Source organism: Bombus huntii, chromosome 13, assembly GCF_024542735.1.
Source record: "Bombus huntii isolate Logan2020A chromosome 13, iyBomHunt1.1, whole genome shotgun sequence".
NCBI classification, from domain to species: domain Eukaryota; kingdom Metazoa; phylum Arthropoda; class Insecta; order Hymenoptera; family Apidae; genus Bombus; species Bombus huntii.
In genome coordinates, this window is record NC_066250.1 from 1810931 (window position 1) to 1838045 (window position 27115).

The 27115-nt window shown below is 36.7% G+C and overlaps 2 protein-coding genes and 1 long non-coding RNA gene across 9 annotated transcripts in view; 1 reads left to right on the forward strand and 2 right to left on the reverse strand.

Annotated features, from left to right (window-relative positions):
* Positions 1-2479: 2479 nt before the first annotated feature.
* Positions 2480-14769, reverse strand: LOC126872424 (serine-enriched protein). 3 transcript variants are annotated; one of them, XM_050632365.1, is made up of 10 exons: positions 14192-14719; positions 11611-11813; positions 11276-11411; positions 10806-10844; positions 8826-8937; positions 8580-8737; positions 8318-8449; positions 7895-8077; positions 5915-6077; positions 2480-5809 (listed from the first exon to the last, which is right to left on the reverse strand). In XM_050632365.1, the coding sequence occupies exons 2-10, from the start codon at positions 11796-11798 to the stop codon at positions 4548-4550; spliced, it is 2373 nt and encodes a 790-aa protein (XP_050488322.1). In that variant the 5' UTR covers positions 11799-11813; positions 14192-14719; the 3' UTR covers positions 2480-4547. The 3 variants fall into 3 exon arrangements, with proteins under 3 accessions (XP_050488322.1, XP_050488323.1, XP_050488325.1); XM_050632366.1 differs by lacking the exon at positions 10806-10844 and having other exon boundaries at positions 14192-14720; XM_050632368.1 differs by lacking the exon at positions 10806-10844 and having other exon boundaries at positions 5696-6073; positions 14192-14769.
* A 2881-nt stretch (positions 14770-17650) lies between these two features.
* Positions 17651-20834, forward strand: LOC126872431 (uncharacterized). Its single transcript, XR_007691978.1, has 2 exons — positions 17651-19113; positions 19196-20834. It is a non-coding gene; the product is annotated as an uncharacterized LOC126872431 (long non-coding RNA).
* LOC126872425 (putative polypeptide N-acetylgalactosaminyltransferase 9) overlaps positions 18726-27115 on the reverse strand; it is a 292111-nt gene continuing 283721 nt past the window's right edge. For all 5 annotated transcript variants that reach the window (XM_050632373.1, XM_050632370.1, XM_050632369.1 and 2 more), the window contains 2 exons: positions 21752-21880; positions 18726-21262 (listed from right to left, as the gene is read on the reverse strand). In XM_050632373.1, the coding sequence (XP_050488330.1) occupies positions 21122-21262; positions 21752-21880 (270 nt within the window). In that variant the 3' untranslated portion in view covers positions 18726-21121. The remainder of the gene's footprint in view (positions 21263-21751; positions 21881-27115) is intronic.

Sequence of the window (27115 nt, forward strand, 5' to 3'; positions counted from 1 at the left end):
TCCCTTTATTTCAACTCATTTGGCTACAGAATATCACAACATGATAGAGATCGAACTTTAGATAGAATTGCACCGATCACCGTTAAACTCATCGATCGAATCGCAACGTTTCTTCGCTTATAACAAGAATGTAGCAGAATGTTGTAAGAATGGAAAGAAAATTTGACAAAAGTTGCTTGAAATTTGTCATAAATGTAATTATAATCTACCCCGTAGAAAAATTCAGATCTTCCTCGCACGTCAAAAAATAATGGATTATTTGGATTAAAATTTTGAGGAAACAATGGAAACAAAAATTGAGAAGATAGCTGTCTCGATCGGATCGACTGAATCTCGGTGGGATCGATGGTAACACTGTAACGGGTAGTTAACGCCCTTAGGCTACTCAACGACATATCATTGTTTATTAATTAATTTTTTGTTATTTTTTTTACGCACACCTTACGTACAAAACAGCAGAAGTAACGATGCGCACGGACAGACAACGATACACAGATTAAGTAGACTACACCACATTCATAAATATACTCTTGACACTTATGCAACTGAGCCGCGTACAACGTGACGATAATAAAATACAATTCTCCGACAGTGACGGCTGCGATTTAGCTTCACGGTTTGATGCCCGGTTCCGTTGTTCTCCTTTTTTATGCGATTATCATCGACAACGTGCAATTTCCTCCACACCTGTTCATCATTGAAATACCACTGAGCTTTGTACAGTTCTATCGAACAGTTTTCTTCTTACAGCTATTGGCAGAAATAAGATTTCATCGTGTCGAATAAACAACAATATTTTATACGTTTGTCGATCTTTTCTGTTGTTTCAGTGTGTTTGTCATTTTTGTGATTTATACAAAGTGTGTTTGATAATTCGTAGAATACTTTCTGTTGAAAAATCAATTTCATCGTCTGAGATAAAGACAAGTTTTTCGTAGGAAAATGAATAAACGATGTAAATTGGGGAGAAGTTATTGGGGACTGAAATCAGTCTCGAACGAAGTGTACATAAACTATTTTAGAATGTAGAGAATAATTTAAGTGGAGGATTAAAAAATTAAGAATGATGTAGTAATCGTATCGATACAAAGAAAATAACTAATATTTAGTTAATTCGAAGTCTGTGAATGGAGAAAATGTTACTTACTCGTGAAAATGTTTCCTAAGTGAAACAAAACCCAGTGAATCACAACCTTTTTGGGCAAAGCAGTAGTACACTTATAGATTACGATTTTCTATTATTTTATTATAATTCTATATATGTACTTTTATCATTTTACGTTTAGCCTGAGATAGGGAACATATGTGTCGTACGATTAAAGTATTGTCAACGCTGTACGAAAGGAGAACGACGAAATCGATGCAGTATTTTCCTTCTCCTTATTTCTGTAGATTTGTCTAATAATTATGCGATATTACGATACACGACTGTCTGACACGATTATGAAAAAGATTCGTGAAAAGCTCATGATCACAACGATGCTTCAGCCATGTTGTTCTTCGATTCCAAGTAGTTTGAAGTATTAAACGAAAAGGTAATACTTGCGAGGTTTCAAGTTTCTTGAAATCATTATATTTTTAGTAGTAGACTTCCTCTTCGATGACTAAACTTAAAATTCGTCTTCGATCGTTGCGTTCTAGTGGTTGCAGAAAATTGCGTGAAGTTTTCACACAGATCAACAATTAGATCTTTTATTATTGTTAACACAAGATCCTCGTTTTGCTTCGTATCTTTTCAGTGATGATTTTAAGCATGATCATCGCGCTCGTGCCAAATCGTTCCAGCAAACTGTACACGATACATACAGTGTGAGACTATCGTCAAAATCCTCTTCGAATGATCTTGTATCATCGATACGAGGTATTTTAATACTGTCGTTATAAATCTAAATAACAAAGAATTGTCGAAGTATCGAACGATTCGTTTGCCACTGTTCAAATACACAAAGAGTAAGATGAAGGAATCTTGGATGATATTAATTCGCGATAAATTAACATGTGATAGAAAGTTTCAATTCTGAGAAACTCTTGGAAAATGATACGGTAATTAATAAATTACTTATTCGAAGAAATTTCGCGATAATATAGAGAATACGAATGGTAATCACAATATTATACAATTTACATAGGTACACCGTTTGTTTGCTTGATTCAATATACGAACAAATTGCGCATCGTTTCACGAGTTGGTAGCAACTAACTCGGCGTAAATTTTTATACGATATAAATCAACTTACGTCGAGATTTAAATAGTTTCATTTTCCGTGTGCATGAACGAAGGGTTTAGCGTTTGACGAATCAAGCGATCCGTCGTTCTGCTTTGTACCAATGCTGAGTATTACATCGATCAACAACGTTTAATAGATGATAGTCCGCTTCGTTTCCGCTGCTTAAACAATTAGCTTAGGTGCGGCAGTTAGGAAGAAGAATGTTGACAGCAAGAAATCGAATAATCCTCTTTATCGTAGCGCTATTTGTCGCTCTGACAAATTTTTGGCAAATTCAATTGGAAATTTGTTATTTTATCGTATTACTTATTACTACCTTCTATAATCGAAATTATAAAGAATTTCGAGAACCGAAGAAAAGCACAATCACTGATTGTTGTATAAAATATAAAAAGTTATGATAGCGTGGCAATGGAATAGAAAATATTAAATCAGCAATGCTTTCGAGATTAAAAGCGCGTTATAAATATTTAGCCGAATTGAACGATTCGAAATTATCGTCGAAAACACTTTTCCTCCTGTTGCACGTTAAACATTACTTACTACTACTTTGTGTATTCACAGTTTCATAAACAATTTTTCGTTGCAAGCACGCAAGTGGATGCGAGTCAGCAGCACGATTATACAGCTTCACACCCGTGTAAAATTGTTGTATATTAACCGTACTGCACTTTTTTATCATTGTCAATCGTAATCGTGATAAAAAGCGGCTGTAACGTAACAGCAGAATTACATTTCCATGCGAGCGAAATTATATTATTCAGGGTATAGTAAGTAAGTAAGTCGTATGAAAATGTTGAAGTAGAAAAATAAGAGATCGTGGCAAATAAAAATCGACAATTTTCATCGAAACAACGTCGATTTTCGTTCGAGGGTACATCATTGTCAAGATTCATTTTTAGAAACGTTCATTTTCACATTTCAAACATTCATTTTAAAAGTCCGAAGCATAGAACTAATTGTAAGATTCTAGTAACAATTTATGAAATGATTTATCATTGTCAAGTCGTCGACCACAGCTCTCGAACACCTCGCCCATAAGCGATATCAATTGTTTTTCTTTTTTTTTTTTTAATATAGTGTCAAATATAGATATCGTGTATATATATTCTCTTGTGTTTATATATATATGTATATGTATATAATTTGTAGTCTTTTCCTTGTAAAAGAGTTCAACAATAACGTCTACATAGATACTTCTTAATTTTCTCATTAGCTGCTCATACTAGTACTGTGCATACTTTATTTTTCATTTCGTACGAACGTTAAAATCTCTTTCATAATAAACGGTACAGATCTTCTACTTCCTCTTCTTCGTGCAGTGATCGAATGAATGTTCGAGATGCTTGGTAAAAAATCGGGTAGACCTTTTCGATCTGCGATAGTAGATCGCCATAATAATAATACGAGAATAGTAGAAAAGTCGACGGAGCAATAAGTATAGTATCATGAAGTAGTGGTTTAATGGGAAAGCGAGAATTGATTGATGTCGACGAAAGTCGTGTTCTCCGCCGTCGCGTGACACCATATAATTGATAATGATTAGATCGAAGAAATGGTTGGGAATTCACAGGCAGGCAACGCGTGTAAATTATCGTATATAAGTAGTCGTTAAGATGTCAGTTGTAAAATAACACTCTCAAAATCAGTATCGATAACATTTTGCGTTTTGATGCTGATATACTGCTCGAAGCAATCGGAGAATTACTTCGCCGGTTCCTCGAATAATTTTTTCGAATAAATCAATCGTTGAAAATGTAAAAGGATACCGTGTACTTAGCATGGAAAATAATCAAATTTCGTTAGGAATAAATAGATTCGTGTACGCAATTTTCTAATCATCTTGAGCAGTGTGTTACCGAAATAACTCTTCGCGTTCAATTACAACCCACAGACTACGCAAATTAAGAGTATCCTTAAAATAATCGTAAGATTATCGTAGTAGTATAGTATGACCTATTAAATCACTTTAATGAGCACGTACCTCGTCTACAATCATTTACAGAGGTGGATTTTTTACTGACTGACTGTAGATGGAGATTCGGTTTTATTAACAACCACCATGAGTGAACGTCTCCGCGTTTATCATAAATACCTGAATACGGTTCCAACGATAAAAAACATTAATGTACTAAGAATGTTCCTCGCAAAACACAACGATTCGTCATATAGAAATCTCTGGCGAGACAACTCAAACAATAGGAATAGTCATACTCTGAAACGATTCTCTTCCAGCGAGAAAATTAATTTGTTAATTATTATATAAAATGTCAACAGTGTATAAAACCAGAGTAGAGGATAACGAGAAACGAGAACCATTTAAAATTTGTGCGTTTTGAACAACCAAACCAAATTCGCCCTGCCTTCCTGCCTCACTACTAACTTTATGTAGAAACCAGTCACGGCAGGGTCTTCCTGTTTAGGGGATTCCGCCCCGTGTACCCTAATCTCTACTCTTTCGTCTTTCCTCTTTTCCGCCTTCTTTCGTTCCGTTGTTTGCCGCCTTTCTGGTTTCTTTTCCGCCTCAGGCTTCCGACCTTCCAAATACAACTGCATCTGCTGGAATTGTCGACTCTCCCATTGCTCCTCGTATCTCAGGTTCTCTATCTGTCGTTGCAAGGCTTCTTCCTGCTTGTATATTGTTAATTCCTCCGATGCCCATTGAGTTTTCAGTTCCTGCAACTGTAGTTGCAGTTTTCTATCCTCGCGAATTCTTCGTTGTTCCTTTTCCTTCTGCTGCTTTAGTAACTCCTGCTCCCTTCTTATTCTTTCCTCTTCTTCCAATTGTTGCTGTGATTTTTCCTGATTCGATAGGCTTGGTTCCTCTGATTCGTTTTCTTCTTCAATCTTTCCTTCGCTCTGCGATTCTTCCGGTTGTCGTAATTCTTGTTTATCCTCTCGATGTTTCTGCTTCTCTTCATCTTCTTTCTGAACTTCCAGCAGCTGTTCCTTCTTCTCCTTCTCCTCTTCTTGCTTCTTCTCCAAATCTGCTTCTCGTTTTCCTTCCTTCGAAGCCTCCTCCTTTTTAAATTCCTCCTGCTTCTTCAATTCTTCCTCCTGCTTCTTCAATTCTCCCTCCTGCTTCTTCAATTCTTCCTCCTGCTTCTTCAATTCTTCCTCCTGCTTCTTTTCTTCTAGACTCTGTCGATTAACCTCTTCCTCTTTTTGCTTCTTCGTCACATCCTCGACTTCTTTTACTGTCTTCTTCAACTCTTCTTCCTGTTCTCTCTTCAGTCCTTTCTGTTCCTGCTTTCCCTCCTTCTTCGGCTCCTCCTGTTCCTGCTGCTTCTTCAGCTTCTCCTGCTCTTTTTGCTTTTTCAACTCCTCCTCCTGCTTCTTCTTCTTCTGCAGTTCTTTCTGCCTCCTCTCGAACTCTTCCTGCATCTCCTGTCTCCTTAGCTCCTCCTCCTGCTTCCTGATCAGCTGTTCATCGTGCTGTCGTTGCAGCGTATCCTCTTGCCTCATCGATTGATACTGACTGCGTTGCTCGATCAACCGCTGTATATCCTCCTCTTCGGAAGAGCGATGCTTCGGCCATCGTTCCTGCTCCCTTATCTCCTGCTCTGCTATGCCGTATTTACCTTCAAGCGGGTGCGAGACCGCAACGTTAATAGGAATTTCCTCGCGTCGAGGCTCGTCCGATACGGCCGCGATCAATGCGGCCGTGGCCGGAGGTTAGTTGCTACCTGAATGCTGCTTCTCGTCGGACCCCTCGTCAGACCCAGTCGAGCTTAGCGATGTGTTGCTGCCGAATTGGTCCTGTAGAGATGACTGCACCGACAAACTACGGTCCTGGTGCTTTACTCTGTGGGGGGACAGGTGTCCGGGATCGACGCTTGCCGGGTCTGCCTGCAACAAACTCTCTGGTTAAGAGACTTACAGAATCCAGCCGCCGATCAAGACGGATAATAAAGGATAAATATAGAGAACTCGGTTCTACATGGTGAAGTTCGATCAAAAATTAGAGGTGTTAACCCTTCCGCGAAGAAATTTGCAGTACAATTTTTCTTATTTGAAGAGGATCACAGCAAAATTTAATAAAATTCAATCGATAGAGCAATTAGACAAAGTCAAAGGATTAATTTGCATTTCCATGGATGTTTAAAATATTTTGTTATTCTTCAAACTTAATGATAGGCAAAATTATTGGATGGATCGTCTGGTTCGCTCTTCATGTCGAAAGGGTTAAGATTGGGGTGTGAATTGAGGTTGTTTCATATTGATGTATAGATTGTAATAAAACGTGTGAGGGATGTAGTGAGGGACGTGAGTAGACTTCATTTCTCGGAATTTCTATTCATATTTAATTAATATCGGTATGTTTTACAATTAGAAGATTTGCGATAACCGTGTAAGATAATTTGAATTCAATAAATCCATTGGCAAAGGATCATTTATATCTGTACAGTTTTCGATAAACGAACGTCTACTGCACTTTATCGAATGTTCAGTGAAGAACAACTATATAAAATATGACACGTAATTGATTGAACGTAGAAGACGTATTAATTTCAAACGATAATTTCGGGAAACAATTATTTGAAAGGAAATAACTATTGCAAATGGAATAAATGCTACATGTGCGACAGCAGACAAATGTACTTGGGAAAATAATTTCTTTAAACACGCGTAACAGATACGAAACGGTTACATCGAATAATTAAAGATCGATTCGATTAAACATTTGAATATATCAAGGTTCAAACAATTAAATATTGCGGACTTACACTTTCCAGAATAATTAACAGGAAACTTTCTAGAATAATCAAAAATATTGCAACAATCAGTAACCACAAATTTCTATTAAACTTATGTAACATTAAAGACTATATTATCTTGTATCCTTTAGATATATAATCTTTCAATTATTCTGAACAGTGTAACGTACATTGAGCAAAATATATATGTTTTTAGATAATAGATAGAAATGCGTGTAATGGTCTCATACAAAACTGAAAATCATTTTTCAATGAAATTTAAAAGAAACCCTTGGATTTTCAAACGGTTACACTGTGTCGCAGGTGTACATAATACAATTTTTAACCAAATTTTCGAACGTGATGATCTTTTCGTTTCAAACGAGATAATTCCACTTTCTGCATGCTTCGATAATAAAGTAACAGACAGAAACGGGTGTACGTTGTATCAAAGGGAACAAGAAGAATCATAAATGCATAATCATACTTGAATTCTTTGCGACCATAATTTCTTGTCTTTTTTTAGGACGAGGCGTTATACGAACATGAAATAACTGAGCACACCACAGTTACCTTAGTGGAGAATGTACATTTTAGCTCATTTGGCTAGAAATTCGCAAACTACAATCCTGGAGCTACACTACAAGTGCTGCTTGCAACAGTGTAATCTCGATCAAGCTGTTTCATGATACATTAAAACAAACATTTTGCACGAGTTCTGTCTGCGACATACGAATCAGTAAGCTAAGAAGGCTAAAAGGCACAATAACTTGAAAATGTTCTAATTACGATAAAGTAGATACTAAGAGATAAAAATTCGAATATACGTAATACTTTGATTTTTAATTAAATTACGAAACAATGTTTAAAGTTTGTGAATAAACTCGATATTTGTATAGAATGAGAAGAAAGAAAGCGTAAAGAAGAATTAGAAATTAATTTCATTGACAATACTGAAATAACACGCACCTGATAGGCCAACGCGTTCACTATGATCCTCGAAGGCACCAAGTCCAGAGGATGAACTTCTCTCATTAGCACGTTCGCAGGGATCTTATGGAACTGAATGTACTCGAGGAAATTGCCAATCACGTCTTTCAAATCTTGATTTTGATTGCTGTCGCAATACTTCTTACTCCACATCAAGGCCGCCTAAGATAATCGAATATTCAGTGAATTTTAATAGTTGAAATATACAGCATTAAAAAGACTAATAATAGAAATTCGAGTTTTTTTTTTTTAAATGGGGAAACTAAATGACGAAAAAGTTTTATGAAATTAAGAAGGGAAAGGAATTATATTTTCTAGGAAATAGCAGATAGACGAAAATTAATGACGAATAGGGAATTTCTTGGTTCAATAGGATGAAAATAATATCGAAAATTCGCGTACTTGAAACTTGGTGAATTCATCGGCTCGTAACTCTTCTCTTGCCAGGATCAAGCGAACCACATGTTGGGGAAGTAGCGTGAAGGATCCTAAATTCAACACTTCGTTGCCATGTTCGTCGACGAATTCGAATACCTTTAAACGCGAAACAAGAAGATATCAGTACTTTTATACGGTAAAAGGAATTCATTCGTTTCTTCAGGCGGGAAAATGTTAATTTACAAAGAACGTTCTCAAATATCTGTAAATTTCTATACAATCTTACCTTATGGACCAAGGATTTCGTACACTTGTACTGAATGTATCGTTCTGCCGACGCTAATAAAGCGCACACAGTGTCCACTGTTATACAACATTGTACGAATCCAGTGCAAGCTTTTCTCAGTTGTTCTAATCCATAATAATCGGCGGCATTCATCAATCCTTTAAAATGAAAATTAGCTTACTAACGCGAAATTGTTTCCTTCAAAATCCATAGAACGTTAATATATACGACGAACGAAATACTTACCTAATAAAGTTCTAGGTTGTAACGTCACACATCCAGTATGAATATACTCGATCAGCTGACGAAACACGTCGGGCTCGAATTCCTCGATGATTACGGTCTGATGTTGATTCGGCTATGATTGATCACAAAGAGTGGTGTATTTAGAAAAACGAAAAGATTGACAGCGATTCAAAGACTGAAAATCGAAAGTTCATGCTAAGCGATTTGGTGCATTTAGCGATGGCTAGAAAATATTTTCAGTCCCAAACTAACTAACTAACTACACTTATAAATACTTCTTACTTCTAAAAAAGAGATGTATTATCAATGACGAATTTCTAAACAATTACCTACTATCGTCAACTACAAATTATTAATAAATTGCTACGTTCTAAATATTTCCAAGGATCGTCCATCGTTGTTCGCTTAAGCATCGATGAAAATTGAAAACAGTGTATTGATGCCGCTAGAATGTTCGCATTGCTGCATATCCTTATAAGCAAACTACTGTGCGTCTATAATACATCATCGTCAATTTCACCACTACATAACGAATTGTAGGATGCAGAATTACAGAATCAAATTGTGCCGTCCTCGAATAACAGAGGATTTTGATTGCAGTCGTGCGAGTCTACAGTTATTGCAAATGTGCCGATGTAAGAAGGACAGCAGTCTATATTCACGATTCTCCAGACTTAGACCGTATAGTCAATTTAAAACTTGCATGCCGACTGAAAGAGATAGACTGGAACGATGAATGCCTCGTTAACAACTGACTGAATTGGGCTGGATGCATCGTATGGGTAATCGCTTACAAATGAAATTAGGATACCAGATTGACGAACAAGGGTTGATAAAAGGACGTCGATTGTGTCTCGATAAATTTCTGATTTTTCTTATGTATTTTAATTTCATTTCGTTTAATTTATTCAAATAAACAGGAAGTCCCTTTAACCTTAAAAATATATAGAAACATATGCGAATACATAGTTTCACGGAAACGTAATACAACGTAATGCGAGATAATACAGAAAAAATATAACAGTTGAGATTGCAATTAGGAGATTAGTGAGCATCCTATGCATCGAAGCCCTAAACTTTCACATAGTAGAAGATCAAAGGTCTACGTGGTTGTGAATTTTAATGCCTACTTCGCATACTCTATTTATGGTATTGATTTAAACCATTTCTTTGAGAATAGTATACTTATGATTATAGAAATATCCTAGAATTGTTCTTCAGAGCTAAGAAAATAACTATTTTTGTACTCGTAGAAAATATAAAGTTAAAAGTTCTAAGGACTATTTTTAAAAGATGTCCGTAAAGTGATCTTCCACGGTAAAATCTGGTATCCTGAGACAATAAAATTGAGACCCTTTCGAAGAATAATGAAGTTCATATTTCTATATCTTTCAGTAAAAAAAAAAAAAAAAGAAAAAAATTAATAGTACCACAGCGCATTAGTATCGTGAAGATATATGATAGATACTTAAAAAGTAAAAAGTTTCCTACATTATTGATCGAGCAATACAGAAATCAAATTAATTGATTCTATGAAGATTAATCGTTTACTTTCTAAAGAATCAGACATTAATCATCTACTGTGATATAAAATGACAACATTTTTATAAAACGTATCAGTTTGACTTCACATTACCAACGCGTCAATGTTTCATGCAATCGTACAGATTAATTCTAACTTCGCGAAGATTATTCGCTTGACGAAGTCTAACACACACCGAGAAACAGACCAAATCCGTCTAACTAACAATTCTTAAGAGATAGAATTTCTCTCGGTGAAACTTTTCGAATCGAGGATTCATCGTTATTCAGGATCCTTCTCGTTATTGTAATGCTTCAGAACAGAAAAAGAACAAAAAATAATAAAAAGAAACAGACAGAAACTTGAGACGAGCATAGAGTGAAAGAAAGGGAAAGGGGAAAATAAAAAGAGGACCTCAGGATGCAAAATCGTATAGAGAAGTGACGTTATAATAGTACCTCTTGTATGGGAGCCAACTGCTGCGCGAACCCTGACCGCTACACGGCACACAACAAACGCACACTTACTATTTCTATCATTTTAACGACGAGGTTCGAACACAATTCGTTTAAATGTTCTTTAAAATGCTTCTTTTTTTAATTCAATTGCAGTAAATTGATTGGTTGTAGCAACCGTTTCAAAGATTAATCGTGTAGAGTATAGATTTCAGATTGAAAGTTTCGAAAATGAGAGTTTATCGATTAGAAATTTAATATGGAAGCGAAGGAAGGCAAGCACTAAATTTGTAATATTCCAACATTCGCGTGGGTGTTTCATCCATCTTGTTTGTAACAAATAAGTTCAAAGATGCCCACGTTTGATCGGCTTGATTTTATTTTTAGTTTGCTATTTCTATCTTTTCTGATAATATAGTGAAAGAATAGAGGAGGTATTGAGAAAACGATTTTTCTGTAATGACCGCGATTACCTGTTGCGCCGCGTTTTGCAGATTCAGCAGTGGCTCCGAGCTTCTTTTCAGGAATAGTCGGATCTTGTTTTCCTTCGGCGGTGGTTCCTTTTTACGCTGTGGACTGGGTGCTTGGTAAAACATCTTTTGAAACACCCTATAGAAACAAAAGAATACATTATTTCACCTTTACTGTATTTATATTTATCTAAATATCGTAATAACAATCTTTTTAACTGTCGTAATAAATAATATTAGAAGAGTGTTGTTATTGTAATAAAACGTACTACTTACACATCAAGATTACCTTTGCACGAAAGAAAGAAATTGATCGTAGCATTAATCGCGATACGAACCTACTTCTGGCTGCTAAAACAGCCTTCACAGCGCAAATGGGCTCTTTTGTTTCACCGACGAGGAAGGTCACGTCGCATAGTTCCGGCATACTAGCCAGAAACTTCATGTCCTCGGCCAAGCCGGTCTTATTCTCGAAAATCGAATAATCCGACTCATCGGCCACTTCTGACCCTGACGCCTCCGGCATCGAGCTGATATTTTCCTGGAAAACATTTCATGTAACGCATGTTCCATTAAAAAATTTCATAAAGTATAATTTCCTCCTTCCATTCGTCTTGAAATTCCTTTTTTTTTCTTCTTGTTTCACACAACGAAAAAAGACAAAACGATATAAAGACATAGAAGAATTTTATTATGGAAATATGGCATCTCTAGTATTTTAGAATAAAATGATTGAAACTTAAATTCGCGCACGCGTTGTAATATATCCTACGTGATAAAACGAAAGCTTTCTAAGTGTTAGAAGAGATATATTTGGATGACTACGAGAAAGTTTGCTGATATATTCTGAACAACTTTGCGAATGATAAACAAGCTTCAGCTAACGTGTGATACGCTTTACTTCCGCGTGAGTTTTGCATTTTTATACGCAGCTTATATCTACCTACTACATTAAAGTCTGGTTTCCAATAAAAACATTATCTTGAAACTAAAAGCTTCGACAAGCGTAATTGCTCGTTAACAGAGATCCGCCATGAATTATCCACGTTTGCAGTGAAATAACAAACTATAATTGAAGCCATATGGACGACTTCCAGCAAACTGACTCACATTTTCGCTTTATATTAAACGACGGAGTATTTGAAACTATTTTCACTGCGAGAAAGTAAATATTTGCAACTTGTCGATATCACATTCACACGATTTAACTTCCTATATCGAGTTTCCATCAGGTTACTTGTCCCTGTAATCACACAGCCACTCTGTCAATACAACACCATAGCAAGGGTGCATTTATTTTCCAGAACATCTAACATTATGATTCGAGTCACGTCTAGTTCGATCAAACAACTATCGCACAGCTATTATTAGCAAAGCGTGATATAAATAAAAATCGGATTTATAAGATTCCTACGTACTCACGAAGAATGGAAACACTCTATGTGTTTCTTTAAAAGTGGATAGAGGAATCGTGTACGAATTCGACTGATATCGATTCATATATATAGAGATCGATGGAATGTTTGAAACATAAACACTTGATTTTATAAATAATAATCGAGTATGTGCAATCTACATCGTAGGAATTCTTCATTAAGAATCGAAACGCCGCGCCAAATATTTAGCCTTAATTCAATGCTGTCCTGTTTCGTTGAAATTAATTCTCGATTTAATAATAACGCTCTGAAAAATGTCAGATACTCATCCAGTTAGGTATTTCGATATTACTGAAATTCGATCTTCGTAAGCAACTTTTTCATTAAACATTTCCGAGAAATTATTTCATTTATTTAAACGTATTTATTTAATTGTTCTAAATGTTTAGGAAAAATAAGAAAATATCTTTTTAGAGAGAAGGTAAAAACCTTTCAGTGAAATTCATTTACTTCATTTAATTTGTTTAGGTAAATAATCATTTCGATAATTAATTTTCTTTGTATACTTCTTGAACGGAAGTGTAAAATGTGATGGACAGTTGTAAAAAGGAAGATTACTGTAAGAAGCACAAATTCCCGTATGAATGGCCTTAATGCAGTCAGCGAGGCGAGCGCGTGAGGAGTTTCTGAAGAAAATGCGACACGGGAACACGCTTTAATGGACGAAATGCACTCTCTTTTATCCGGTAGGGAAATCTGCTATATCGTCGATAAATCACCCCCTGACGAAAGACTTAACTACCCTTCCGTGTAATGAGCCCTGTTATCTACGATGTAGTTAACCTACTTGCAGCAGGAGACCCGTTTAATCCTCGTCCCACGTCAGCGATATACTTTCATTTACGTTCGACCTTTAAGCAACGCGAATTATTTACGCAATGTAGGTGTTCAGACTCGGAGAATTTGATTGGCACGTTGATAGCCAAAAAGCGAACTGAAATTTCAAACATTCAAGAATATAGTTCCCTTTTTATAGTACATGTAATTTGATCTATATATTCAGATAAAATATTTTTGTTTATTACTGTTATTAATGTATATGTAGAACTATGTACAAATTCATACTAATGGTTTTTTAGGTTCAGAAACCTACTAATTTCCAATAATTAAATAGAATTCGTACGAGCCACGACAAATACAAAAACAAAATTCTGCATCCACACCGAAGAATATTCTGGAGAAATACTGTACAATATAACAAAACCAAAATAGCTGGAAACGTTAAAAACGCCACAAGCAAATAAACCCAGATATAACAACGAATAAAATGTTGTCTCTTCTTCAGCTACGAGAAAGAAACGCAAAGGAAGAATGAAATTTTCTCGTTCTTTCAACCACGACAAAGAAACAGCCGCGTCTCATTAACGGTGAAGGCGCGCGTAAATTGCATCATCTCGTCGCGACAGCAATCAACTACATTTCACCCAGAAGCAACACCGACGCAATGGAAAGTGGTGCCCCGCGGAGTCAGCTTTTAAATTACCTGTTGCTCGAGTCCCGGAGCCCCCTCGCTCGCCGGCCCGCTTTTGCCCCGAAAAAACACTTTTACCTCACTTCCTCGTTTCTACGATCACGCATAATCCACCATACACGCGTAATAACGACCCGTTTACCACGGTGTTCACGCTACAGCATCTCTTTCTCCTTTCCACTCGAAGAAAACGATCAGCGATTTACAGAAGAAAAGAAAAATATCAATCGGTGGTACGTTAACCCAAAATGAACTATTCCAGGCTCTGCTACCCCTTATCCTCTTCCAGGTACCCTTACTGACAGTCGAGGTACGTGAAATCGAGCAACCGTACGGAAGAGACACGCCTGTATCCGCCGTTCGACCTTCTTGTCTCTCGATTTCTCGCGTTTAATCCGACTTCAACCCGACACAAGTGGCTCAAGCACGCCTTAACCCTTCCTCCGACAGGCACACGAGGGGGTGGTTGTTCGAACAGGTCGTTTTCGTGAATGGAACTCGAGCGACAAACGCGAAAACGCCGCTCATACTCGGCTAAAGCCACTCGACTGCGCCGAGCCTACGTTCCCTCGGGCCAGGCCAACCCTCATTGCGCACTCGCACACCCTCTTTAGGGGTGAGACTGGAATACAGCTGCGCCTGTGCGACCCGTAGGTCCTCCGAAGGACCTCTCCCTTCTTTCTTCTTCTCCTTTCTTCCCACGGATTTTTAAATGTCACCTAGTTACCAGTATCCTGAGATCGTTGATTACGCGACCGATGGGGGGTTAATTGCATTTCCTACAGGCAGACGTGGATATTAGCCTATTTGATGACGGCCTTGTTCGCAAGGAAATTGTTTCCTTGAGCGTGGCGCCTCTACCTGTTCCTTGGAAAATTTTCTGCTCTTTATTTGAATCTGTTTTGAGAGAAGATAAATTGTATAATGATGTTTCTGCGTTGAAGGGCTTGATCTTTAGTTTGATGTTTTGATGTGGCTATTTTGGAGAATTGGTTTTATTTTTGAGGTTGATGGTTGCGGTTAAAAGGAGATATTTTTTCCTTGCTCGAAGTTGCTTAAGTATACCGTCCCTTGATGTCGTTTGATAGCGATGAAGCTGAGTTCGGCTGGTCGCCACTGTTCACTCTCGATTTTTCACGCTATGCTTAAAACGCGAGTAACGAAAGTGAAGGTAGCGTGAACTCCAGCGTGACGAATCCGGGTCAAGCTCAAAATCTGGCTCTGTGGACCACAGCCATTCATGTCTGTGGAGGAACGTTCGTCTCCCTCTGGTTCCTTCTCTCTTTCTCCACTAATCAATAACAGCCGACCCCGCAACAAGTAGGCATCCCGGCTGAAAGATGGGGAAAAAGGACAAGTACCGACACCTGCTAACGTATTAAAGTTTTCCTTTTTTGAAAGCTACTATAACATTCTTTCCAACGTCTCCAATAATTCGATTATTTCACTTATTCGCTTAAATGCCCTTAAAAAAAATTATCTAAATCATTCTCGTAATATAACAAATACTTCAAAGTGTATCAAATTTATTTGTCGTGAATTTTACGATATTAGAATCGTATAATCTTGACATTCTTCGTTTTCAGAATATTTTTCGGGTATCTGATTTTTCTATGTGGCTCAAAATTCGTTAATGTTAAAGGGGGATGCAACTGACCTTCATGGAAGGCGAATATCATTATATTTTAGGTATCAATGAATATACTAAATATAAATAATTTATTAGTGTGTTTGGCAGGTGGAAATGGTAAGAAAATTGCTCAACAAATGGAAGAGCTTTCGACGGTCACATTCTCCTGGCGAGAGACGTCGCAACGCGGACGACGCCTGCGCGAAAATAACGAACGATTTCGTTTTGGTTTCCGTGGCAGCCCTCGATAATTGGTGAATGGCTCGATAGATACACGCAATCCTTGGTAATCGTGAAATTGCATGCAGGAAGATTTTTAAATATTCAAATCTACTCGGCCATTAATCAATGTCAACCCTTATTATTCGATTCTATCAGTTGTAGACAATAAATTTTATACTGGGATAATAAATTTGACCGGGCCAACAGATTAATCGTGATTAATCGAGTATTGACTCGAAATGTTTAGCGATTTGTTAATAATTAATAACCAGCACGTAGGGTTGATCAAGTGGAAATGGAAATTTATGGTCGGACCAGAATAGTTCAAGGTTGATCAGAAACTATGTCACGACCGAGTTTCATGGTGAACTCTCGATTCAATATCACGAGCAATTACGCGGCTCGTCAAAGGAATTCATAGCGTCATAACAATGAATCGAACTAAGCACAAAGGAAAACAGAGGCTTTAAACTTTAAAGACATCGAGTTTCAGAAATGAAAAGAGTATCGTTCGGTATTGGAAACTATCAAGTACAATAGCTAGCAGCACATAGTTATCCCATGTGTGAAACAATATGATTATAGAAATTGTTTTGAATAATAAAAGTGTCATCAATGTTACATTCAAGCTATATCGCTGTTTCTATGATCGTCTTTCTCTTTCTTTTCACAAATTTTCTTGCTTACTCCGTTAATGGCTAATGTTCCATCTGTGTTTTTTTTGAAGTTAAGAAAACGATGACAATTTTATTAAACAATAAATTTCCAACTTCTAACGCGCCGCAATAGTAACATCTACGTAACTTTAAAATGTTTCAATATGCTTGGTCGAGTCTTTCTTCGTTTCAGTGGCAAATACTTCCTCCTAAGGATGCTAAGAATAGACAATACACATTCATCATGTCTCTTCGTCCACGTTAATTTTATTTTCAAACATCCTTCCAATAAATCAAAATATTCTCGTGTCCCACCACTTTTCTATCAGCCTAACGGGAGAAACGGATGACCGAGTGAACAGACAAGAATAATGATCGATCCTCACGGTATTAACGTAAAACAACATCGATTTATTCAACACAAATACTTGCACGTTACGATAGAGGTTCGGTAATAATGATAATAATAATAATGATAATAATATTCATATATGTATATATACAGGAAATAAGGCACGTTCGATATTACATTAATTAACGTGCGACCATACGTCGCTCGGCTATCCAATAATACATCTCTTATCGTTTTATCATCATCGTGTCTTCGTCTCGTTCGTTCGATATGCAACATCCTTACCAAATATAGAAAATGTCATATATATATATATATATATATATATATATATATATTTATGTTTATAATATATGTATATATATATATATATATATATATATCTGTATAAATGTTCTCGTTGAATTTTCATTCATTCGTTCATCGGCATTGTCAAAGATAAACTTTTACATCGTCTTAAATCTATATTTATAATCATATTTATATATATATACGTATATATATATATATATATATATATATATATATATATATATATATATATATATATTATATATATATATATATATATATATATATATATATATATATATATATATATATATATATTATATATATATACGTATTTCCCTTTTGCTTAATTATCCATGAAGAAATCACGACCATATCGGTCGATTTTCCCTTTCTCTTCTCATATATTCATTCTCTGGGAACATTTCTACGGTGTCGTTCTATAGCCGATATTTCAAGCCGCAAATAGGCGCGAAATTTAAAACGTTCGGAACGAAAATCGCTATCGTCGATCGTGTTCGATTGAACGCTTATTGCAATATTTTTCTGATTGATTATTCGCGATTTATAACATTCGCTTAATAGATTATTAAATGCACTCACACTCTGGTTTCAATTTCGATGAATGCTTATTATTGGTAAATCAATGACCCATTATGAGGATTAGACTAAGCTAACGGTTATTCTATATTGTCTCGATGAATTTCTCAGGAAACATGGCTCATTCTTTTAACGATAAATCTTCTAATGATGCTGGCTGTGATTGATGAGGAAATCGATGACGATCGAGATATCGTGATATCGTACAATGTTCCTCGCGGTATTTACGATTTCGTTGGCACGCGCAGACACCTGCAGATTGCGCTCTTCACTGTAATCTTGATTATTAACCCTTTATTGTCTTTTGTTACAGGAGAACTGTTCGTTAATCTTAATCGTTTAGGCTGATATCGAATTCATAATGATATGTACTGTACGTATAATACACTTTCTACATATCTAAAAAACAATTTTTATCATCAAAAATGTGACATCTTTGTCACATTTCCAAATTTTATCTTGCAAATAAATTGAAGTTTCATTATATTTTATTTATTCCCAAATAAAACAACGAATTGATTATGCAATTTCGTAATTGCCTAGTTTTCAGATTACCACCAAGTTCTCCTTCCGAAATTTCCATCAGCGAATCGTCAGACAACGAAGGGTTACACGAATTCTGTTAGAGAATTCGTGATTCTAAAGAACTTACACTCTGAAACTGATACTTACTCTCACACATACACTCGGAAAACTTATTTTAGGCGGTATCTAAACTGGCATCAAGATACTTTACACGAATGTACAAAAGTCTCCCTACACCGTAATCGGAATGTATGTACCATTAATCGTTCGTTCTTTTTTTTTTTGTTGCCTGTCCCTATGCGCTACCTACGTGCTAAATTAATTAGAAAAAGAAGGTTTGTCTAGAATTTGGAATCGTTGGTTTCTTGCGTCGAAACTGGAATGTAAGATGCTACTGTAAGCGGTGTAATACGACAGAGAAACGAAGGGCGATCGGCGAATCGTTGATGGATGAATTTAAACATTTCATAAATGGCAAAAATGACAGAAGATTGGGTAATTTTTGCTACGAGAATTTCCTGGAAATATGACGAGTTAAGTCTTTCGTTTCACTTCGTTGAAAACGTGTTTCTTTGAGATCAAAGAAATTTCTTATATCGAGAACAAAATAGGTCTTCAAGTCTAACGTATTCAAGTGAAGTAATTACTAAATTGATATGTTTAACAAATCCAACGATAAACTCAATGTATCTCAAGTACGATAGACGTACGTTCTCGTTAACATTATCTGAAAATTGTAGTATTATTAACCGCAATCGTAATTCAAGAATTATTTTTAATTTATCCTTGTAAAGGAAGAACTACAGATTTTGGATACATTTTCAAATAATCTATATACTTGCTTCGTTTCTTCTACTTTTTCTGATTTTAAACTATCTAAAGTCTCCACTTCCATACGTACTTTATCGTATTATCCCCTTTTTCATTTTCAAGATACAAAAATAGAAAGCTAGAACGTTCTACTCTAAAAGCATCGAAGTGTAATCTTGAACATCTTTGGAATGAAAATAATACAAGAAAAGACATGTATTTTACACGCAATAAATTGTTTGATACGTATATAATCTGTTTTCTCTCTTGATATCGTCATATGTATCTTTGAAAGAAAGATTTATGTTTTGCTTCAGATGAATAATCCTGTTTGTTTCTACCATCCACGAAGAAGGGTTTCGTACGAGTGGTAAGCCGTAGCCGTTATTCACAATCAACGATCCGCCGTTTTTCAATGAAACTGAAACGCCACGTCGTCTCTGAGATGGCACTCGCCGTAAGCAGCTTACACAAATCGCTCCATCCTCCTTAAAACAACGGAGCTACGGATGAAAGCGACGATCGAGGCTTTCGTAGAGATCGATACGGCCGCGTTCGTCCATTTAACTCCGAATAAAATTCAACAACCTATCCCCTTTTGACACGCTTTTCGCTGTCATTGATGCATTGACGCGTATTCGCCGCCACTTAAACGTTAGGCTTAAATTATACAGTGTTTATCGAACAATAGATCGTGTCGATTCGTAAGTACTTGCGCAATGTTATACGTAATCATTATATCTAATTAATCGAATCTTTAACACAACGATTCTACAAACTAGCTTTACTATCAAGGAACGGAGTATCGCTTGTAATTATTCCAAAGATTGAGACTTCTATGTTTTGGAATGTTCACGAGTCTCTCTCTCTCTCTCTCTTTTGGCGCATTTATATTGTGAAAATATAAAATGTGTGGGGAGAAAAATATGTATTGGGAAGTTATTCTTAGTTCCTAGTTGCAAGCATAAAACTTTGAACTATATTTTAATTGAGAATATGTACTGTACTTTATTACTGAGTATATTAAGATGTTTTAGGAATAATAATAACTCTTTCGAGCTTCTAAATTCAATTTTATTATTTTCAATTGCTCCTTATTTTTATTTCATTGTCTCTAAAAATTCTGTCGTTTCTCATTTAACGTAAAAATTGTCTAGGTCCTAGAATCAAAATACAATCAGTCAGCAACCATCCAGATAATTACAAGCGACGCCACGAGTATCCAATCTCTCAAGAAACGACAACCACATAAACGCGTGAGTCCATCAACGAAAGTAAAAAGAGAAGAGAACAACTATCCATTTAAACACTGCCCAATAGCAGAGGAGGAAGATTAAAAAGTCGTAGGTTCCTTCGTGTACTTTTCGTCCATCGGTAAGCTTTCAATTCTTCAATGCCAGCGAAAACGAGCCTCGAGCGTGTGTATCGACACTCGATCACTCTTCGAGTGTCCCAACTCTCTCATTGTACACCAGGTTACAGCTTATCCATGAGACTATATCCCTCTTCGATCACTCCTTAAAACGACGTTTCTATTGCACTTCGTCCGTCTTACAGTTAAAGGTTAGAGCCGAAGATCGGCCATTTGGAACGTGTCTCTTCTTCAACTCGGACTTCTCAATGGTTCTTCGTTCGAATAGCTTCCTCAAATAAATTCCCCGTGGTTCCTTTTTTTCGTCTAGCGTTCGATCTTGAGCATCTGGCGGTGTTTCGAGGCATTCGTTGCCTCGATACCACGGCGTCTATCTACCGAAACGTGTCTTAGCGACGGAATAACGTTGAACAGGCACCCAAGAACCGGCACGATCGAACCTTCGGCCGAGACTTTTCGACTGATGACGCGATAAAGCGCGATATCACAGCTTTGATGGATCGTAGTTCTCGAACGACCACCTCTGCCTGGCTGCTGCTGCCGAACATTCCTCCATGATCAGCCGCTGCTTGCTCTCCGTTATTGCCAGACACTTGTCGCTGCTGCCGTGTCTGATTTGCTTCGTCTGAAAATAAAAAACTAATGGTCAGTATTTGTGCTGACGATAAAGAAGAAATAACGAGAATCGAAGCTTTCTTCAATATGTGTAGTCAATACGATGGAATTTTTCGAAGGGTCAACTATTATCCCAGCTACAACGGAAAATGATGAATCACAGTGTTTCATTTTTGAATAAAATTATCTCGCGTAACAATGAAGAGTAGGCAAACGAGAATGAGTTCTACAAAATCCTTAGAAATGAATAATTTAATAAATAATTCAACAAATAACTGATAACCTAACCGATAAAAAATCTAATAAATAACTAAGAATATGTTAAAATAATTAAATAAAAACGTCTGTATTTTGAACAGACGATCCGCGTTCGACACGAATAAATTTCAAACTTAACGCAACAAGTACGAAAATAATCCGCAGGAAAATCAGAACAGGATTTGATATTAATTACTTAAGCGTACACTCAATACTTGCCACGAACGCAAGGATTACGTACCTGATGATTATAAATCCATTGTTGATTCCCCTTGCTACCATGACAAGGATAGAGGATGACATCGGTGCCGCTGTAATCCAGGCACGACTCGTCTCGACGGATCTCGCCAGTCTTGCTCAACATCCAGTACTGTGACAAACGATCAAGATTAATGTTCGTGGATTTTGACCTCCATCGTTTGCCTATGACCGATGGTTCTGACAGCTACTGCACATACATATGGATGCATTTGTCCACCGACAGACTGCCGAAATCATAAACATTCAGGAGACGAATGGAATAGGTAAATTTCTTTGCAACTTGTTGAAAAAACGTCATGAAACTAGGTGAACATTTTTGATCAAAGTATATGTTTACTGCAGATCAAGTTTGTATAAAAAATCTAAGAGCGTTTAATATTGTATTCTAGAATTTTATGTAATTTGTCTGACATATCGTCGACCACGATCACTTGGCTGTATTTTCATATTACTCGACTAAAGTTCTATCTCCTCTAAGATGAGAATTTTAATTATTTGGAAATTATCATCGTCAAGAACATTTTACTAGATTTTGTTAAACATTCTAGTATCTCGTAATTTATCAAATTTTAAATTTTTGATGGCCACAGGTAATTTCAAAATTTTTTGATTAATAGAGATTCTAAAATTTGTGAGCCATACGTAATAGCGTAGAAACTGTAAAGTTATGTAATAGATTTACTATTTTCACAAATGAATACATGAAGGATTAGGTATCAAAAAAATATATTTGAAGAAAATGGAGTAATAAGGTAATCGTAATAAGATTCAAATTTCTGCTTACACGAGAGACCATATAATATGCGGAGCCACTGAAAACTTTTAATTAACACGATGAAATGGTCAATTTTCTTAATTGAAAAGAAGCTTCTTTGTTGAAGGGATCAAAATTTTCTTTTGTAGCTTTGAAGTTTTTAAGCGCGTCCGGGAAATTTAAGTTTTTAATACGTATGAAGAGGAGTATTTCATCTCCGTAATTACTCTAACAATATAGTGGGTTCAAATTTGCACATGTAATGGCTACTTAATGCTTTGAAGCCTTATGAGCCTTCGAATATCCCATGGTAGTTGAAACTTTTTAAATTCGATAAATGTTCATCGATAAAATAATTAAAATAGAAGTGATAAAAACTTCAAGAAAAAATGTTTTGTTTACCAACGATAGAAATATTCTATTAGACTGTAAATAAATTTTTCCCATAACAAATAAACTATAAAATATATAGAAACCCTGATGACAGAATTCTATTTTGTTAAAAATAAAAAAATGTTAGTGAAATCTTTTTCTACGTGAACATTTTCACCACTTTTCAAACGCAATTTCATCGGAATAATTATTAATTAAATATGTGCGTACGTGGTTACATTTGACACACTTGAGGCGAAATTAAATCCGAGTGGGAAATTATATGAGAAGGGAATTCCGTGATAATGAATGTCGATCGTTGATAATCGAGTTCAGTGGTCCCAGATATTGCGTCGATCTGCTCCTATGTGATTGAATCATACTGGTCAATTGAATTTGACATCGTTCCATCAAGTTGTAGCTGCTAGTAGCGAAAACGAGAACTAGAACGTATCTTGTTGAGTGCCTAAGTGCGTGTACGTTCGCGCTTTTGAAAGCATAACAAACCATCCCTGCTGTAAAAAGAATTATTTCAACTGAACTACTTATAAAAGATTTAGTGATCTTTTTCTGCAATTAAATGATAACGAATACAGCGTAATATTATTAAATTGCTGATAATCGATTTTAAATTGGACAAATTTTGTTATCTCAAATTTAATTTATTACATTTCGTTATCGTATTAATTCGACACAATAATTATATTCCTCGAGAATCGAATAATTACTAATATTCCTTTCCAATATCTACCTGATATTATTTTATTTCGCGTCTAATTGATATCTAAAATTAGCGTAATTAGCTGAAGCGTACGTACAAAATTTCAATTGGTACAGGCCGAGGAAGCATATGTAGCGAAGAGTTCATTAAGTGTCACGAGTGGTCAGGGACGAACAGTGGCTTCTACTTATTCAAATCGTTACACGGTTGTAACCGCGCTGTCAGAACCATCTGTGTTGAAAATTCAAAGGTTTTCAGCCTCTGTCGTGCAACGATAGACTCAAAAGCTGCGGGATTCGGGATAACGAAAAGCGAGGATTAATGCCATGCACCAGTTATCGCATGTTAACAACCAAGAATTACTATCTATCAGCTCCAACAGTACGTAAAATAGATCAGACAACCATAAACCAGGATCGAGGTAGAAATGATGTTAATCTCTCCCTAAACGACACCTGTTCCAAAAAAAAAGAATCACTGTAATCGAATTTGCAAATTCTCTGCGAGAAATCTTCCCTTTATCGCCCTTTCTATTTCCATGGAATTTTATATCGAATATTAAAAGTAACCACGAGTATTTTAATGATAATCGACGATGAAATACGATTTAACGATAACATTCAGCGATCGTGTATCCAAGATCACAATCTAATCTTGAATATAGCTTTATCTGAACACGTGGCTATCAAGCGACTGTCGTGCTATCTGTTACCTAATTATCAATGATTACTTGCTGTTAGTGTCACCTAATCACAATACAATCGGCCTATCTGATTTCGATCTCTTCATCAGCTGCCAACTGCGTATTATCGAGACGTCTGTTAACTGCGCGATCATCGCTGACTATCTTTTATTGGATTGTCATCTACAACCGACTGTGTACTAGTTGATACACGAGATGCGTATGTAACACTGGGTGTAACTACTGTCGACGCTTGTCTGACGGTTGATGTTGCGAATAGCTACATTGTTATACATTGTTATAGGATTCTGTGTTTCATTGTTCAGGATTTTGCGTTATTACATATTGAAACGTATAGTGAGGCAATCGTGAATGGAAGGATGGATTTATTTTACTTTTTCTAGGAGTAAATACGTTTGAGTTATCATCAGCAAGATTATTATAGGATGGAAATGACTCTTTAACAAATTAATGAAGATTATTCTTGTCGCTAATGATTTTCACATTACAGATAATTACGGCTGTATGGATTTTGATTAATTTATACTGTAGAAATTTTAATTTTTATCTATTTTTACTTTGTAGCATTAACAAGATTAGACAAGAATTACGCGATAATTGCAAGAATTTGCCGTTCGTAAAGCGTATGTTCATTGAATTAACTAGAAATGCTTTTATTCTTCATTATCGCGTATTTGTTAATTAAAACGAGAATTCCTTTATCTCGTACCATCAGCTATTTAATTCAATCGTGCATTATTGTGCGATTTCGAACATTCTCTGCTCCACGCCTGTCTGCAATTCACTACTGTTATTTAGAGAATTCTCTAATTTGCTGGTTTCATGTGTCAGTTTAATTAATTAGGATTCCCTCAATTCGGCTATCGTTCTTTGTCCATCAATCAAAAGCAATCTCGTACTTAGTAATTTCGAAAGTTCGCGCGTTGTTATCCGATGGCCAATTTGATTAAACACATTACAGTTGATTGACGCGTTACAACTGAAATTATTTTTCCAAAAAATGTGTAAAAAGAGTCTCTTTCTAAATTCGCACAATAAACACAGTCTAGTTACAGACAATCTCGATGTTTCTCAGCGACGTTACTATAATGAACAGATCCAGCGAAAAAGTTTCGAAATACGCCACGAAATATCCATCAGTCGGTGCATGGTGTGATTCGTGTGCCGTCATTCGGACGCGTCGAAATCATCAATGGACGCCACACGGTGGAAATGCAGACTGGCCGCGACTGCATCAGAGAGTCGGTCGGAGTTCAGGGGTAGCGGCGTAATTACCGTGAAACCGCGGCTTAATTGCTACTGCAAATAGCTAAATTAAAGCGACGCTTTACGAGGCCAAGCGAGCGGCGACTGATTGTGTTTTTGGTTGTAACCGGTTGTCACGGTTGTTAAACCGCGCCGGAACTCCGGGGAACGATTCAGCTTTTGTATCAAACGTACACCCGGGACTCGCGCCGGCCAGCCTTGTCCTTCTCTTCCTGCTCGACGTCATCGTCTTCGTCGTTGTCAGCATCGTTTGCGTGATTTTAACGACGAGACGAATGCCCGGTTACGAGGCTACCTTTTCATGGTTTCGACGTGACAGCACTCGTTTTATCTGGTAACGAGCTTCGCCGACCCCCTTTTTCTTCCTCTCACACTCCCTTGTTTCTTCTAACCAGGTGAATTTTTAGTCGCCATTCGGTTTAGTTAGTATTTTTCTTGTTTTAGGTACGCAAGAGAAGCTTAGAAGAATTTAAAGCCGCATGAAATTCACTAGGGGAAGCTGGGCAGAGTTTCGTGTTTTGGTAAATCAAAATGTGTGAAATTGAACGTACATTGAACTGCTTTCATAGGAAAATGGATTTCGGATCGTGTTATAGGATGTTTAATTGATGAATGTTTCTTGGAATATTGGTATTTAATTGATGAATGTTTGTGTTCGTGTATTATCGATGAATATTGTAGTACACCCAGTTTAACTGTTTAATCTGACACCGTTGTTGAATATTCTATGGAAATATAGAACTTTCTTCTATATAGAAATACTCGAAAGTAAATGGACCAATTTAAAATCCTTTCAAACTTAAATTATTGAGCTATTATATCCATACTTTCAAAGTTCCGACGATGTACGTAGTTGAGAGGAATCACAAGCAGCAGACAAGATACTGAAATAAAAATTTCAAATTTCTCTCACGACGAGTACCCTGTAGCTAGGTAGTAAAGAACATAATTTCCACGGTATACACGACTTCATTATGTCGCAACAAGCTGCAACATTACGAGTGATTCTTTCCCCGTGACAAATGATACCGAAACAACAGATCGATTCATCAAGAGCTTAGCGCCCTTATCAATGGGTGCTGAAAGACACGTCATAGCCAGACGAGCGGACATTACTGTAGCCTCGACATAGCACGGTTACACCCACGATGGGTAATTTCCAGCACGCGTGCTGGTTCCCACGGGTCAGAAGATTAATTCGACACGCTGGCACGTGAAGCTAAAAATGACGACAAGCAGCAGATAGCCGGGCCAAGAGAAAGCTATGTAGCTTGGCCCAACGTGCCACTCGTGCACGTGTGTGAAACAGAGACAGGAATAGAGCTAGACAGACAGAGAAAGAAGGTCGACGATTGATGAGCACCTGCACCAGATTAGCCACGTTACTAATTGCAGCGAAATGGGTCGAGCTTAGCACCGAGTTAGCGTGCAAGTTAAATGGTAAACGTGTCGTGTCGGTTAATGGTCCCTTTTTCTTCCTTCGTCGGCGATACTCGTTCCTGGCAGAACGATTATCGTGAACAATTGT

Excerpts from the sequence above, each read along its gene's own strand:
- LOC126872424 (XM_050632365.1), bottom strand. The coding sequence starts at position 11,798 with ATGCCGGAGGCGTCAGGGTCAGAAGTGGCCGATGAGTCGGATTATTCG. Across the intron at positions 8,450-8,579 it reads CGAAATCCTTGGTCCATAAG|GTATTCGAATTCGTCGACGA; the intron begins GTAAGATTGTAT and ends TCGCGTTTAAAG. Across the intron at positions 8,078-8,317 it reads ATGAATTCACCAAGTTTCAA|GCGGCCTTGATGTGGAGTAA; the intron begins GTACGCGAATTT and ends CGATTATCTTAG.